At 42.5% G+C, this 17,032-nt stretch overlaps 1 protein-coding gene across 1 annotated transcript in view; it reads right to left on the bottom strand.

The window, feature by feature from the left end:
• Nucleotides 1–17,032, bottom strand: part of ALDH4A1 (aldehyde dehydrogenase 4 family member A1) — a 275,101-nt gene that overhangs the window by 152,110 nt on the left and 105,959 nt on the right. Inside the window, exon 7 of the mRNA XM_086921700.1 lies at nucleotides 11,805–11,879. Within this exon, the coding sequence (XP_086777826.1) occupies nucleotides 11,805–11,879 (75 nt within the window). The remainder of the gene's footprint in view (nucleotides 1–11,804; nucleotides 11,880–17,032) is intronic.

Below are 17,032 nucleotides of genomic sequence, written 5' to 3' on the forward strand. Positions count from 1 at the left end.
AGAATACAGATAGAAATGCCCATGTAAGTGTATCTAAATAAGATATTGTTGGAACAGACACAGGTTTCCGGGGAGGCTGGGAGGGCATGTACCACTCTGCAGCCCTCTATGCCAAGAACAGATGCATACTGTTAAGTAGCATATTCCGTTCGAGGCATATGGGCTGCAGATGGTACATTATGAATAGACTATACAGCAGTTCTCTCCCTAGCGGTGGTCGCCCGTGTCTGTTGCAACAGCCTGAAATAAAGTCCTTAGTACAGCTTGTCCCACTCTAGCTTGTTGTGTTGTGTGCACATCTACACAATAGTGCTTTGTGAAGGTATGCGGTGTAACCCAGGTAGCTGCTTTGCATATGTCATCTAGTGGAATGTTTCCCAAGAATGCCATAGATGCTCCTAGTTTACGTGTAGAGTGAGCTCTAGGAGGAACAGTTAATGTCCTCTTTGCCTTTAAGTAGCATATTTGTATACATTTTACAATCCATCTGGCAATGCCTGCTTTAGAGATGGGATTGCCCTTATGTGTAGGAGAAAAAGCTACAAATAGCTGTTTTGTCTTTCTGAAAGTTTGTGTTCTTTCTATATAATACAATATTGCCCTTCTGACATCTAATGTATGTAGGGCCCTTTCCGCTACCATCTGTGGTTTTGGAAAGAAGACCGGTAGCTCCACTGACTGATTGATGTGGAATGCTGAAATTACTTTAGGCAAGAATTTTGGGTTTGTTCTAAGAACCACCTTGTTTTGGTGTAACTGCATGAATGGTTCTTGAATTGTAAACGCTTGTAACTCACTTACTCTTCTGAGTGAAGTGATAGCTATGAGGAAAGCCACCTTCCATGTGAGGAATTGTATTTCACACCTATGCATAGGTTCAAAGGGTGGTCCCATTAGTCTGGTAAGTACTATGTTGAGATTCCAGACTGGGGAAGGTGGAATTATAATCAAGGGAGGGAAGAGGAATGTGCGTTCATTCAGTTCCCCTGAATAGGTACCTCAATCATCACAAAAGGGAATGGACACTTGTATCTACAATAACCATTGGTTATTTGTTGACAACCCTCATAAACGCCGAGGTGTTAAAAGTGCGGTGTATCTTTTATCCGCTCCTTCTCTAGCGTCATGGCATATTCATCGGGTTGACAAACGACGTGCTATATGCCTGCCTCACCCGAGTACTGTAACTCGGTAATCGAGTTACAGGATTACCGAGTTACAGTAATCCTGTAACTCGATTACCTAATATATCACTATTTCCCCTTTTAATCTGCAGTGTGCATCTTCTTTATAAGAAATATTGTTTTTGGTTTTGGTGCAACACTGTTTTTAGATTTTTGCTTGGTGGCACTGCACCCTATCCCTCTGGACCAGCTCTCATTATTTCTGGACACTTCTACTCTTTCCAGAGGTTGCCTCGGGTGAGGCAGGCATATAGCACGTCGTTTGTCAACCCAATGAATATGCCAGGACGCTAGAGAAGGGGCGGATAAAAGATACACCGCACTTTTAACACCTCAGCGTCTATGAGGGTTGTCAACAAATAACCAATGGTTATAGTAGATACAAGTGTCCATTCCCTTTTGTGATGATTGGGGAAGGTGGCAGTCTTGGTGGCATGACTCTTTTGAGTCCTTCCATGAAAGCTTTAATTGCTGGTACTTTAAACAGGGAAAGATGTTGCCTGTTTTGTAGGTACGCTGCTATAGCTGCGAGATGAACTCTGATAGAGGTATATGCTAAGTTACATTGCTGCAAGTGTAGTAAATAGCAAATAATCTGTTTAGTAGATGCGTCCAGAGGGTTGATGTGATTACTGTTACAGTGTACAGCAAACCTTTTCCATTTTGCTGCATAGGACTTCTTGCTTGTTTAATGATTTCCATACATTCTGGAGGTAAATCTAAGTATCCAAACTCTATGACCTCAGGAGCCAGATCGCTAGGTTCAATTGCTTGGGATCTGGGTGCATTATTTCTCCATGGTTCTGTGTAAGGTGCATGGGTAATAATCTTAGCTTTTGATGTGGCACCTGTGAGAGTTGTAGTAGCGTAGTGAACCACGGCTGTCTTGCCCACGTGGGTGCTACTAGTATCATTGTCATTGAGTGCTGTTGCAGTTTCCGAACCACTAATGGAATTAGTGGGAGAGGGGGAAAAGCGTAAGCAAATTTGTTGGACCAATTTAGCCATAGTGCATTGCCCTGGGACCGGTGGTGTGGGTACCTGGATGCGAAGTTTTGGCATTTTGCGTTCTGATGATTGGCAAACAGATCTCTCTCTGTTTGCCCCCATCTTTGGAAGAATGGCTGCAGTATCTGGTTTGGTTGTGCAGCTCACATACGTGTACTTGTTCTGACTCTCTGCTTAGGATGTCTGCTATCTGATTTTGAACTCCTGGTAGGTGTTCTGCTAACAGATCGATCTTTTGAGGAATGGCCCATCTCCAAATGTCCTGTGCTAGTCTGGATAGTTGGAGAGAGTGTGTCCCCCCTGTTTTTGAATATAATACATTGCAGTCATGTTGTCTGTTCTGATCAGGACTGCCTTGTTGGTTATTTGCATTTGGAAAGCTTTTAGTGCTAGGAATACTGCTAGTAGTTCCAAGTAGTTGATGTGCAGTTTCTTTTGCTGCACACTCCATTTCCCCTGCACTGTGTATTTGTCCATGTGCGCTCCCCATCCGGAGAGCGATGCGTCCGCTGTCAGAATTGTTTGTGGAATCGGTTCTAGGAACGACCGTCCCTTGGAAATGTTTGTTGTGTTCCACCACTTCAGAGAGCGATGCGTACGGTCGTCTACCAACACCAGATCTGTAATCTGACCTTGACCCTGATTCCACTGTGTCGCTAGACACTCATGTAGTGGGCGCATTTGTAGTCTGGCATGTGGTATTAGTAGTATGCAGGAGGACATCATGCCTAACAGCTGCATAAACACTTGTGCTGGTAGTGAGTGTTGTGTTTGAAATCTTTGTATTAACTTGACCATTGTCTGTATCCTGATTGGATTGGGGTATGCTTTGGCTCTTTCTGTGTCTATAGTAGCCCCCAGGTACTGTTGAATTTTGTTTGGTTGTAGGTGGGATTTTTTGTAGTTCACCGTAAACCCTAGGTGGTGTAGCAATTGAATGGTCTTCTGTGTGTTGTGAAGGCATTCGTCTTGTGACTTGGCCTTTATTAACCAATCGTCCAAGTAAGGGAAGACATGTATTTGTTGTCTTCTTAGGTGTGCTGCCACCACAGCTAGGCATTTTGTGAACACTCTCGGTGCTGTTGTGACCCCGAACGGAAGGACTTTGAATTGATAATGTTGTCCTTCCACTACAAACCTTAGGTATTTTCTGTGGGCTTTGTGAATTGGGATGTGAAAGTAAGCGTCTTTTAGATCCAGTGTAGAAAGAAAGTCCCCTTTCTTCAGTAAAGGAAGTACTTGTTGGAGCGTGACCATGTGGAAATGTTCAGAATTTATGTATGCATTGAGAGGTCTGAGGTCCAAGATTGGTCTTAGAGACCCGTCTTTTTTGGGGATTAGGAAGTATAGAGAGTATACTCCTGTCCCTTGTTGATGTTTTGGAACCTTCTCTATGGCATGCTTTTGTAGCAGTGATAGTACTTCTTCTTTTAACAATGTCAGATGGTCTTGACTCATTGGACGCTGTTTGGGGGGGATGTTTGGTGGGGTAGCAGTGAGTTCTAGGCAATAACCATGTTGGATAATTTGTCTCACCCATTTGTCTGATGTGATGTTTTCCCAGACAGGTAGGAACTGTGCTAGACGTCCCCCGAACGGTGTTATGTGGTCTGGGGGAAGTTGTATTAACCCCTTCCATGCTGGCACGTTTCCGCCCCTGTGCGGTAAACAAACGAACAGGGGCGGGCCATGACGAACCCCAGCCGTCATCAGCACACGAGCACTTTAGTGCATGACGGCTGGGGTTCGTCACCAGCATGGAAGGGGTTAAGTCACTGTTTTGGGGTTGGGGAGTTGCGGTTGTTATTATTTCCGCGACCTCTACCCTTGTTGTTGTTACCTCTGTAACTGCCTCTTGAATTACCTCTGGGTGACGTTGGTGTAAAAGAGGTGGATTGCTGACTTGTTCCTGTACTTTTTGAGCCCCCTGTATAGGTGGATCTACGAAAGGAACCCCTTTGTGTTGGCTGTTGTAATGCTCCCATTGACTTAGCCGTTTCTGTGTCCTTTTTCATCTTTTCTAAAGTCTCATCTGTGCTTGAGCCAAAAAGTGTCTTCTGATCAAAGGGTTGGTTCAATAAAGATGTTTGTACCTCTTGTTTGAACCCTGAGACTCTAAGCCATGCATGTCTCCTTAACATGATACTGGTGTTGATGGATCTTGCTGCAGTGTCTGCCGCGTCTAGGGCGCACTTAATGGAAGCGTTAGTTATTATCTTTCCTTCCTGTATTAGCTGATCTGCTCTCTTCTGATGTTCTTTAGGGAGATGTGTGATGAGTTTTTCCAACTCATCATAATGTGCCCTGTCATATCGTGCAAGTAGCGCTTGCGTATTGGCTATGCGCCAGCTATTTGCCGCTTGTGATGCTACTCTTTTGCCTGATGTATCTATTAATTTTGACTCCTTATCAGGTGGAGGGGCTTCTCCTGTAGATAATGAGTTCGCTCTTTTGCGAGCGTTTGAAACTACAAGCGAGTCCAGAGGTACCTGCCCCTTGATAAATATTGGGTCCTTTGGAGCTGCCTTATATTTTTTATCAACTCTTGGGTTTAACACCCTAGCCCTCACTGGGTCTTTGAATATGTCTGCTGTGTGACTGAGAAGACCCTTTAGCATAGGTAGAGTACCTGATGTTCTTTGTGCAGTAGGTAGTGTCTCTAATAGGAAATCCTCTACTTGAGGTTCTGTATGTAGATCTACCTTATGATATTTTGCTGCCCTATTAATGAGCTGTACAAACCCTGTGTTATCATCAGGTGGTGAAGGCTTTGAGGGGTATAACTCTGGGTCGTTGTCATCATCTGACCCTGCGTCATAATGTTCCCATGGGTCATCCTCATCTGGGATAGTGTCATCATCCCCATGAGGTTCTCCCTCCCCTGTATCACTGTCTACATCTGACTGAGGTGTAGATGGTCTTGGTGTAGAAGGTGGAGGAATAGTTGGCATAGTGTGAGGAATAGGAGAAGAGGGTGTGACTCTAGGTCGAGGAGAAGTAGGAGGAGTTGTATTTGTCCCCATTGTTCTCTTTTTAGAAGGAAGAGGTTTGTCTTCTAGCTGTTCATTCTTCCTCTTCTTCGTCACTACTTTGCCAGTTTTTGGATTGATAAACAAAATCTTTTGTTTCGGATCTGTTTGCTGCTCCTGTGTCGGTACCGAAGCTTTTGGTTCCGAAAGGTGCCTTTGCTTCCGATCGTCAATGTTCGGTGTTTTCGGCACCGAGGATTTGCTCGATTCCGATTTTTTCGGTGTTGAGTGAGTCTTCGACGTCGAAGCAGGTTTCGGTTTCGACATGGAATGTTTCGATGCCGAGCTTTCCCTTGCATGAAGCTTCGGTGTCGAAGTCGATGTCGACCGCTTCTCGGATCCGACATGGTGGGAGACCGAGAGTTTCGGTTTCAGTTTCGGTTTCATTGCCGGGCCCGAAGGCGGGGCGTCGGAAACTTTCTTCTGCGGTTTGACCGGGCTCGAAGGCGGGGTCGTTACCGCACGGGTCGGTTTTTTGGTAAGGGGACATTGTCACTCACGGTTTGTTGCACGTCGAGTTCCTCGACATCCGCCTCGTCCCCTTCCGACCCCGACTGTTCTTCATGATCCTCTTCTTCATCGAGGTGCTGGTCTTCGAACAGCTCCGGGATCGCCTCCGACTGCATTCTGGAAACCTCGTGTCTTCGAGCTCGACGGTTTCTAATCGTCGACTTGGAGGAGAATGCTGCACAGGCTTCGCAGTCCCTGGATTCGTGTTCAGGCGATAGGCAGAGGTTGCACACCTCGTGTAGGTCCTTGTGTGGGAACTTAGCACCACACGTTGGACATTTCTTAAATGGAGTCCTTTCCATGGACTCCGGGCTTGACCACGTCGAGAAAGGCCTCCTGTTCGTCGACGTAGATCAAAGTTTTTCTTCGATGTTGGAGTCGAAACGCGTCGGAATGGAAATGAAATCGCGTTCGATAACAATACCGTCGAATTGGAAAGGGAATACGCGCCGAAAAGTTACTTCTTTCCGAAATCTATCTGGAGCGCTTCAATCCTCATCCGAACCCGATGGTGGAAAAAAACAATCTAAGGATGGAGCCGATGCCCATGCGCACTAGCAACCAAAGGAGGAGTCACCAAGATACAAAAGACTCTCCAAGAGAAAAACAAGTGCAATCATCCGAGCCCAACACCAGATGGCGATCTATTCATAATGTACCAACTGCAGCCCATATGCCTCGAACAATTAGTATTTTTTGTTTGACTGCATCTAAATTAATAGAGATTGTTTCCCTTATGGAATTAGAGTACATAATAACTAGACAAGGCTACTCCGAAGAATAGCTTGTGAGCCACCTTTAAGTAGCTCGCTTGTTTATAGCTCAGCCAGCTAAATTAGAACCTTTTGCTTAGCTAAATTTATATATGCAGATCTAAAATTGAAAAATGCATATGCCAGACGCATACTTGTGAATTTTCAGAACTCATAAGTTGATGTTAGGAAGAAAAACGGTTGAATTCCCAAAATATATTTGTAGCTGGCGTTGGAGTAATATATCATGGGATGTTGGGTAGACTTATTTCTAATATTACCTTGGAGCTAGGGACACTGCAGCAAAGGCTGCTATGTACATTGAATGTAAAGGCATTCCAAATTTCAAACATTGTTTTTTTTTTTTACTTTATTGCGGGCAACCCTGCCTGATGCACTGAGGTATCACTACTGGCAAAGTTGCATAAGGTTAACACTAATTTAGTCTTGTCTGATGTGATCACCATTACATCTCTAATAAGATTAGTAGCTTGCGATGACTTTAATTGAAAATAAGTATCTTTTACTGCATTCAAGGTCGGAGACCACTGATCTAAACATTTGATATTTTTAGTATTCCATGTAAAGCCAGAATATTTAAACATCAATGTAAGACAGTGTTTGGGCTCAAATCACACAATGAAGGTTTCAGTCTTTGGTTGCAAGCTATAACGATTTTTTTTTAAAACAGATTTAAACTCAACATTCTTAGAGTGACTGTGGGCGTGCTACATAACATGTACATAACATGGAGGCCGCTCCTTCTCTCTGCTGGGGCCCACTATGTGGAATTCCTTACCTGATGCGATGCGGAGGGAGAAGCTGCTCCCCAACTTTCGTAAACAATTAAAAACCTGCTTTTTTAATCAACACTGCTAATTTCAGATGATTTTCGAGTTTCTGTTGGCTTGCGCCGGGAAACCCTTGTTGGGTAGCTGTGCGCATTGTAACATAAATTAACATAACAACAGGAAAAATTAAGATTATAACTTCGTTACAGAAAGTAGCTAAATAAGTACGAACTGGCAAAGCCTGCAGCCTGACTTGCACTTTATGTCACGAGTAGAACATGAAAAGGCCTGCTTAAGTAAAAAAGAACTAAACAAAAAGCTATTGTTTTAAAAATGCATTGCATGCATGAGATTAAGCATTTTTTTAAATAATACCTCACTCGTTGTGAAAGTAGAATAATGCACCAAACAGCAAATAACATGTGTGGAAAAAGAATGGTCTACTTGGTGGACCGACATACCAATACATGTATGAAAGTATTAGTAGAAATAGGTAACCCTGACAGCTGTGCTGTCAAGCCAGACTTAAAATTACTTTCATATGTTCTGCATTTTGCCTTGCTGGTTTTGAATGTAACATTATCTCTGAGATATAAAAGAAAAAATAAATAGGAAAAACACATTTGTGGATCGTGGACTACGTGATTGTGGAAGACAGGCAGGGGAACTTAATTTCAAAAAGTACAAGAGCTTATTTGAAACAATGAATTGCAATTTTACTTTGTAAACAAATGTCGTTTAATGGATCAGTTGTTACTTTTGCACGTCACTGCGTCAATTATCCAGGGGTTTGTAGGTTCAAAGGGCCTGAGTAAATCTGCAAGATCTTTAGTGCCCTTTAGAGGGCGCTGGGCTTTATCTCAAAACTGGAAAACGTCCTTGGTAAAAGTGACTTATTAATCAGTAATTAAAAAAATACTTAAACACCCAGGGGGCGAAGTATTAAACGAGCCACCGCACTACTCCCAAAATTGTTTAATGACTGCCTTAATATGTCTGCATCAGCATCTATGTAATTGTGCCACGAGGCTCTGCATGTGAAAAAGCTTCCCACGCTTCAAGGCAGTCCATAATCACAATGATGTTTGTGCTGTGGCTTCCATAAAGAATTACACTATATATTAGATATTGCGTAATTAAACGTTTTATGCAATAGAGTTATACAAACAGAAACAATGAGTATGATTTTGATTAAAAGCTTATAGTGTACACAAACGAGACAGTTTCTACCTAAGTAAGGCTGGGAAGGGATGTGGTCTAGTAGCTAAGCTGCAGACTTTGGAACTTCAGGACTTGGGTTCAATCCTCTGGTCTCCGCCTCCGCACTGGACGGAATATTGTATCATTCTGGAAAAGTTCAAGCAACCCCCCCTGTATCTACAAAATTAAATATGTGATGCGGTGTAATTCAAAGATGTAAACCCACACCTGAGGTAGCACCACGATCTGGTGCTCCATCACCCCCCTAAGTTTTTGTTTTGTAAATCCTAACACATACATAAAGGGCTAGGCCTGTAAACTGGACAACCAAGAGACAAATACTAATCCCAAGTAACTGTGCTGCTGTTGATTGCCTAAAGTAGATGAAGGCCCTTATTACCCTAGCCCTTAGGCTGGTGGGTTAGTAGTTGTTTATCGTTTTGTTAAAAAAAAGAATCCTGTAGCATGCAGCAGAATGCCAATGTTCCCATATTTACCAGACGTTCCCCCGCTACATTTCAGCAGGTTTGCCAGTCAAAACTCAAGTCGGGAACACTGGAGAGATGTTCAAACATGCATTTTTTGGGTAAAACGTGCCATTCATAGGCGTGCCCAAGCCCTTTCAATACATTATGCTAACCGCTGTGCCCAAGGCTATTTAAAACATTGTCAATATCAGAAAAAAAGCTTTACGATATTTACATTTTGAACATGCTTTTATAGCACTCCTGCAGCAATATGAGTACTGGGATAATTCACATTTCCATAGAAAGATTCATTATTACACCTTAATATTAAGAATTCAGAGGGTAAGAAGCAAGGTAGGTGATATCAGGTAGGCTTTTAAATCTCATCCAAAAAACAAAAGAGACGGGTTGGGCATTTTGTCAACACGAAGACCATTCCAGAAAGTAACTGAGACTGTGAGAAATTGATTTTGTGCCATAGCATTTCTGTTTCCAGGGCCCATTACAGCTTTTGCTGTCGCTGGAACAGCAATTAGAAAAATCACAGACTTGGCAAAGTTGCAGTGTATTAAGGGCACACTGAGAGTCGGTAATAACTCTTAGATGCCCTTTGCGACTGACTGCTAATCTGAAGGAAATGGTGGTATTAAATAGCGCCCCCTCCTCTTTCCAAATCACTGTGCTTTTTTATCAATGGTGTGCGAGTGAAACTGTGGTCACAAACCAATGATGATAGACTGACCTGTCAAGCAAATGGCACCATTCTTTAAGAGTAATCGGTCAGTGCCAGATTCCACTCTGAGAATGCCATCTGCCTGCATGGGAGAGGGCAGTTCAGTGACCTTTTACTCAATTACTGAATGCTACATTTTATTTCTGAAATTAACCCCTGTATCTAATATATCTTGCTCAACATGTATTCATTCAGGAGGCCTTTCAATCTATTTCTTTATATCCGCCCTTTTAATAGTTAATGGTTGATTTTTCATATCAATATACAGGTTTCATTATTTATACTTTGATTTATATAAACTGCATGTGAAGCTCGATGCCTTGTGTCTAATTGTACTGATTACTATGAATGGTTTGTACAGCCCCCCATTAACCTTTGGGGAGAAAATGTTCTACACAGAACAACAGATGCTACTCTGAAAATAAGAGGGGTTTCAATTAGAATGTCTCATAAGGTTAAAGGGAAGCCCTGAAATAAGGTCATCCAATAAGCAAATCAAAACAAGAGCTGTTGTGGTCTTTGATGCAGGACAGTGTGAGGTCAAGAAAGCGGGCTGCGTTGCCGGATGCAGTCCATGTCGTCAAGAGTCAGTGTCAAAGAGTGGGGACTGTCGGTTTACACATGATGTGAACATGTCATTGGTGAAGAGTGCTATATTAGTGCCAGTACAGTTAAGGAGTATAGAGACACAGTGGTAGTTAGCAAGCAATATTTTGTTATTCATTTTAAATGCGTGCCATTTGGGGCAATGCCATGTCCTATGCATTAAGTAACCGTGTCTCCTCTTTTCTTCTGTACAAACCTGTACAGAGCTCCAAGGAACCATAGTTTGAACGTTCAAATTAATAGAACAAAATTCTAATTCAGCAAGAGTGCATGGCTAGGTTGGACTTGCAGCCATCTTCAAACTCAAAAGCGGTATTTCAAAGGACTAATTTTGCTGGCTTGCAATTCCACCAACTGGTCCAGCACCGAGAGGTCTTTTAGAACATTTGATTGCATGCAGCTTCCAGGTCAGATATGCTGGAAGGTGAGACTCTGATTATCACAAGGAAGAGCAAGGTTCTACGAGATCAGTCAAGCCATCTTAAACAGAGCAGCTGTCTGTCGATAGACTGATTGTGTACACCATGGTCTACACCATGGTCTACACCTCTGCTCTGCCATGCAACAGCAAATACTACCACTTTAAAAGATGGTGGTACCCCTGTAGATTATAACAGAAGAGTCTCTCTTTCCCTAGGGCTCCATAAAATCACTCAAAATAGAAAAGCCGCACATACCCTTAAATGAGTGGATACACACGGGAAAGTATGCTTTTAACTTAAAGTAATGTTTCCATTCAAGAGGCTTGGTGTCTCTTACACTACACATTGCTAAAAGTATGAACAGGTGACAGTGAATAGGAACAGTGTCCCCCAATCAACAAAGGGGGAAAAGGGTAAACTGTTTCTATTTGGTTTCAGTCCAACGGTGTTTTTTAATTTGAAAATGGAGCAAAACGTCTATGAGCAATTCCTCATTTGAAACCAGTAAAACAGATTAACATTGTGTAACTTTCTGCTCTCCAGGAGTAAAACACGAACAGTTGGATGTGTTTTCGCATCATTGCTGAATAGTATAAACATAAGAAATATTTAGAGGGAAAGTCTGTGCATATACTTTCTTCACAAAGAAAAGAACAAGGGTAACTTTCAATATGTACATCTATGTCCATTTTACTGTGCTGTGCTATTTGAAACACGCTAAGCCACTCGCGTACAAAAAAATTGTGGCAGCTAATTCAGCAGGATTCGACCAACTGTTGGCAGGCTGTTTGCAGATGTTCATGAATTTTCACTTACACCATCAAATCTGAGAGACCCTAAGGAGACCCTCAATTCTGAGGGTTCTGATCAGCATCCTCAGTTGTGACAGGCTTGGTAATGGCCCGCAGGCGTAAGGGTTTCAGGGTCCTTCAGATGCAAGGGTGTTAAAATGAAAGGGGCTTAATCGGGGTACATCAATTTTGGGGGTTTCGGTCAGAACCTGTCAGGACCTCAGTAAGTGTCCCTTAGATGATAACATCTTGATCAGAGTAAAGCACCTCCTTCTTTAATGTAAACTCCAAAATGTACAACTTGAACTTACCATCAAGGCTGGGGCTCCGGCAAGGTTACCCCCAATTGCAGTGAAGTTAAAAGGCGAGACAGCAGCCACAAACCCCTGTGAAATAGAATACAATTTAATGACTGACAACTCACATTTCAGCAATTCTAGTGGGAACATTTAGTGTTAGTTATGGATGCTACTGTTGTGATTAGCAAAATGAAATGTGTTCAACATTCTACTTGTTTGAAAACATGTGCGCGTGTCAGGTATTCTCGTTACTGTGGCTCTTATTCTGTCTGAACAAAAGAGCAGTCACTCCCAAGGGAGTCAGATCAGGCCTAAATAGTAAAGTAATCCTAGTAATTAATACTTAAAAATGGTCACATCCTATAGCACAGCATACAATATCCAAAAGACACAGACACAAAAAAAATGTTGAGTCGTTAAAGGAACTCACACGCAACTACATAAGACTACAATGATTTATGAATAAATTCATCAAATACAGCAGTTGGGAGATGTTGACTTGTCAGTCTCTTCAAGGTAATCCATCCACTAGGCTATACTCAAGACAAAATGTTGTAAAGAGCTAAAGATCAGAATCAAGGTGTGTTGGACCCATAAATGAAACACGAGCTTTCAACAGTCAAATGCACTGTAGGTTTCGAGGACAGTCATGTTTCATTAACAAGACCAGGTGTAACACAGCTGGAAATGTTACCTAATCTTTATGACTTTATATTGGAAGTACACTGAAACCTTCTCCACAGAATTCGTGGGGTTATTGGAATAAGGGGGAAGTCACTGACAGTTGCTACTGGATTTGGAAAGCTATTGTCTGGAGGTGCAATACATGCACTCCTAGTAATACTCATTCTTAATCCGACGGTGCTTGTGTTTTTTAAAGCATTTTTGCTTTAGGAATTATAGTTAAGTCACAATTTGTGGTCAGAAGTTTGCTTTTTATTTCACAGCTTTCATTAGATTTTCAGAGAACAAAATAACCCTATAAAGTACAAAGTAATGTATAAGCATTAAACAATAAAATACATATGCTCTAACTAAAGGGGAAGCAAAGAATGAAATAAAGCAGGTATGTGAAGACCGGAAACAAATGTAATTAAAGATATCATCTTAGTGCTGGCTGGAAAATGACCCAATGTTTAGCATCATACCTCGCGATAGCTTGCTATTAGTTGGTCATGCCAAGTACCATGCACCAGGGGTTAGACGAACACATTTTAGTGCTCTTGGCCACATCACATTGTATGTGATTTAAAAGAAAAACGATTTAATAGAATACCTAACGGCTAGAGCAGTCGACCTCGAACCTAAGGAACCAGGTTCGAGTCTAGGCAGAGGCGCTAAACATCCTGTGATTTTTGGGCAAATCACAATCTCCTCGTGCCTAACAAAATGAATGTGTCCGTCTGCAACGCAACTGGTGCTCATTTAGAGCGCTCCAATACCTTTGGGTCGAGTTCACGCTATATAAACCCCCCCCCCCCCCAAAAACGAAGAAACCAGTTCATCTAAACGGTTTAATGGAATTTTTGAGAAAGAATGGCATTTAACATTTCATAGAAACCAATTCATAGAATGTCTTATTTTAAAATTGGCTTCTGCATACTAATTGTTTAAGGTGTAAATGAAAGGGTTTCAGGTCTTACTTCCACAAACATTTTTGTTGAAGGTATTTATTAAAATCTTCAACATCAGGGGGCATTATTACAGATTTATATATTTTACATTGTCAAACACTTACTATGGATGCTTTTAATTTGCTGAATCCACACCACTGCAAAACACCATCAATTTCTGCCCCCTAAAAAATGCTTCCCCCCGCATAACATTCACTCATCCCTAACCCTAAACTTTACTGATCCCTGACCCTTAAAAGCACGTTTTAGACCTAAATGCCACCCACCCTTAACCATAAAAACCCCTCATCACAACTTAACTCCATCCATCTCTTATCCCTAAACTCCATTCATCCCAAAATCCTTAAAGCCCTTTCTGCTCCAAAACTCTTTAAACTAAAACCACTTACTGCCTCTAAACACCACCCTTTCCTAAATCTTAAAAACCCCAATTTACACCTAAACCTTACCCCTCCCCGAGTCCTTAAAATCTGGCACCACCCCTAAACTTAACTCATCCCTGAGCCCAAAAAAACTCACTACCCCTAAAACCCTCTCACCACTGCAAAACTCCCCATGCCTGAACCCTAAAAGCCCTTTCTACATATAACAGCTACTTATCACTATAACCTTAAAACCTCACACCACCCTAAACTCAACCCATTCCCGAACACTAAACACCCTTCATCATCTCAAAACTCTACCTATCACTGAATCTTAAACTCCACTCATATGTGAACCCTAAAACCCCTCACCACGCAAAACCCCACCCGATTTCTAAAAGACCCTGAACATCCCTAAACTTTACCCATTCCTGAATCCTAAAAATCATCCATCGCCCCATATCATTACCATCAGTGAATCAAAAAAAACTCACTCCTCCGAATCTTCCTCCAAGTGTGTGATTTTGGATGTTTTCTTATTTCCTTTAAAATAGCTTTTAATTGATTTGGTTTCCTCCAATGTGGTTTTTCAGTTTTTGTTTTTATGTATCTGTCATGTGCAATTACAGGTCCTCTGGCTAACGTTGAGCAATGAGATGCTGCAATCATGGATCGCTTTTCGCCTTGCTGTGCTTCTGTCTCCGCCTGCCACTATAAGCAATTTCACTCAGCCGGCCGGCCCTGGAGTGGATTGCCATTATTATTATTATTGTTATTAATATTGCATTTATTGAGCGCACAGCTACCCGGAGGTTTCCCGGCGCTTGCCTTGGGAACCCGTCCTGGCTTTTTTCCCTGTGAGATAGCCCCTACAGGGCATCCCCAAGGTGAAAGCCAGGCATCCCGCCGCAGGGGGGCCGTTGTGGAGATTGAGCAAGCTTAATGCCCAGAGTTGCAGAGTGAGAACCCATGATTAGAGCAGGCACCGAAGCGAGAATTATCAAGTCCGTGGACATTTGAGCTCAAGACCCTGCCGCGTCGGGAATTGAACCCTGGTCCCGGGTCTGACCTCAGCTTCCGGGTCTGCCTGTTCTACACCGTGAGCCACACTTCTCCACCATTATAATAGTAATTGTTGCTACTTTGTAACTTTTTTCTAGTTTCCCTGCAACAGCAAGTGTGGCGCCCTTTTGAAAAAAAAAGGCACTTTGAGAGACCAGGCCCTGGGTCTCCAGAACACGCCGTGGATCAACATCCCTACAATAAACAAACTGACAACTGCAAATTCGGCACCCAGCCACTTGTGGATTGGGCACCTTCTGTAGTCTTTCCTGGTGCAAGCCGCAGTGATTGGCCAGGTTCGCTGAGGCAAGGTCATTCAAGCCATGACGGACCCCGTGAGTGCCTGTGGAGCAGTCATCAAGGTGCAGGGGCAGCACAGATTGTTTTCACGGCTTCACCACGCGCTGGGTCAGAGAAGAATACATGGCACTCTCCTCTCTCCAAAAAGATCCATTACCATCACTCCACTTGGGAAAGTTCACTTTTGACACCCAGATACCTTGAATTTAAATTAGCTGAACAGGTTTTCACGTAAACAAATATTAAGGTAAGCTGTTACAAGGCATGAGAACTTCAGGATGAAGTACTTCACAAGGGTATTTTGTATTTGCATTCTGGTACTTGCAGTGCTCCTAGTTTCAGTATAAATACAGAGCTAGATGTATATGAATTCAAAGAAAAAACAGACCTATGAAACGCCACCTTTTTACCTCCAGTAGCCTGTTATACAATGACACTCAAACAGTCACACACAAGATACACAAGTGCCACAGATTAGGATACTGCAGACAGAGAAATGTCACGCATTTGCATCCTGAAAACTTGGCAGCTATTTAGTTGTACAACTGAATAACAGCTAAGCAGACAGCATATAGCTCTGAAGTACTATTGCATTATCTTTATGTAGAGAGAGTTAAACAGATAATACACCTCAATTACAAGAAAGTGTGCATTTAACTAAAATATATTTACCCTATTTCTAGGACTAAGGTTCCGGGTGAAGGTGGACTTGCTACGGGCCCCCAAAGACCTATTCCGGCAGCCTTTTAGTTCCGGACAAACAGATTCGGAAAGGCTGTACGAATCTTTCATCGTACTTGCTCGCTTGGAAACCAAATCCGTAGAGCTGTACGAAGCGGCTCCAGAAAAGGCTTGATCTCTCCGGATGCCTTTCGGAACCTATTCGGTCAGTGCTAAGGGGTTTCAGGCAAAGTACTTGGTCTTTTGGAACTGGGAACGCTTCGGTCAGAAACAAGAATTCAGGATCGGTTTGGGCAAAGCCGATTAAGATTCGGAGCCCTTCCGAACAAGATCGGATTTGACCCCAAAGTCTTCAAGCATAGGGCTAGGTTGCTGGTAGGAAGAGTAATGTGGCAGCTACCAAGTATATTGCTCTGTCTTTTCCATCACTTTCCTCTTACTTATTTTTATTTATTTAGAGTTTTATATAGGGCTAGCTAGACCTTTACAAGTAGTGTGCAAAGGACAATTTGAGATACAAGAGAGGATATGTGTAGGTCATATGAAGTCTACTGCGAGAGCTAAAATCAGAACATATTAAAAATTGGGAGAACACAGTCAAAGTATGTTGATACAGCAACAGGTTACACAATACAGTAAAAAGGAAATGATATTAGTGCCAAAGTGGGACAGACTGAATCAGGTAGCCATAATGAGAGAGTCTGTGGAGTGGGGTAATGTCTTTGGGAAGCGTAGATGGCTTGTGTGCGAGATGATGCAATTGTTTAGTAGTAAAGATCTGAGATCTTGTTTAAAGTGGAAGAAGGAGAGGTTGCATCGGTGATCTTTTGGGAGAGTAGTTCTATATCTTGGAGGTATTTACCGAGTACTCACGTGTCAGGGTGGATTTCTTTTTTAACTTAGGATGTATGAGAAGAAGTGTGCTGGAACTTCAGTGTCCGGCGTGTATGAGCTCTAGAAAGTTTAGTTGTTAGGTATGAGAGATTCTTTGTGTGAAGGGCTTTTTCGGCGATGCAGGTGGTTTTGAGGATACATCTTCCTTCAATGGGAAGCCAGTTGAGACTCTTAAGGCCGGAGAGATGTGGTCAAGCCGTTTTATTCCTGTGAGGAATCTCCTTTCACATGGGGCAAGATGACTTTTAGGAGTTGGAGTGATGATGACGTTGCCATAGTCCAGTTTAGAGAGGACAAGCAATTTCAC

The sequence above is a fragment of the Lissotriton vulgaris genome, chromosome 5 (genome assembly GCF_964263255.1).
Source record: "Lissotriton vulgaris chromosome 5, aLisVul1.2, whole genome shotgun sequence".
Classification (NCBI taxonomy): Eukaryota; Metazoa; Chordata; class Amphibia; order Caudata; family Salamandridae; genus Lissotriton; species Lissotriton vulgaris.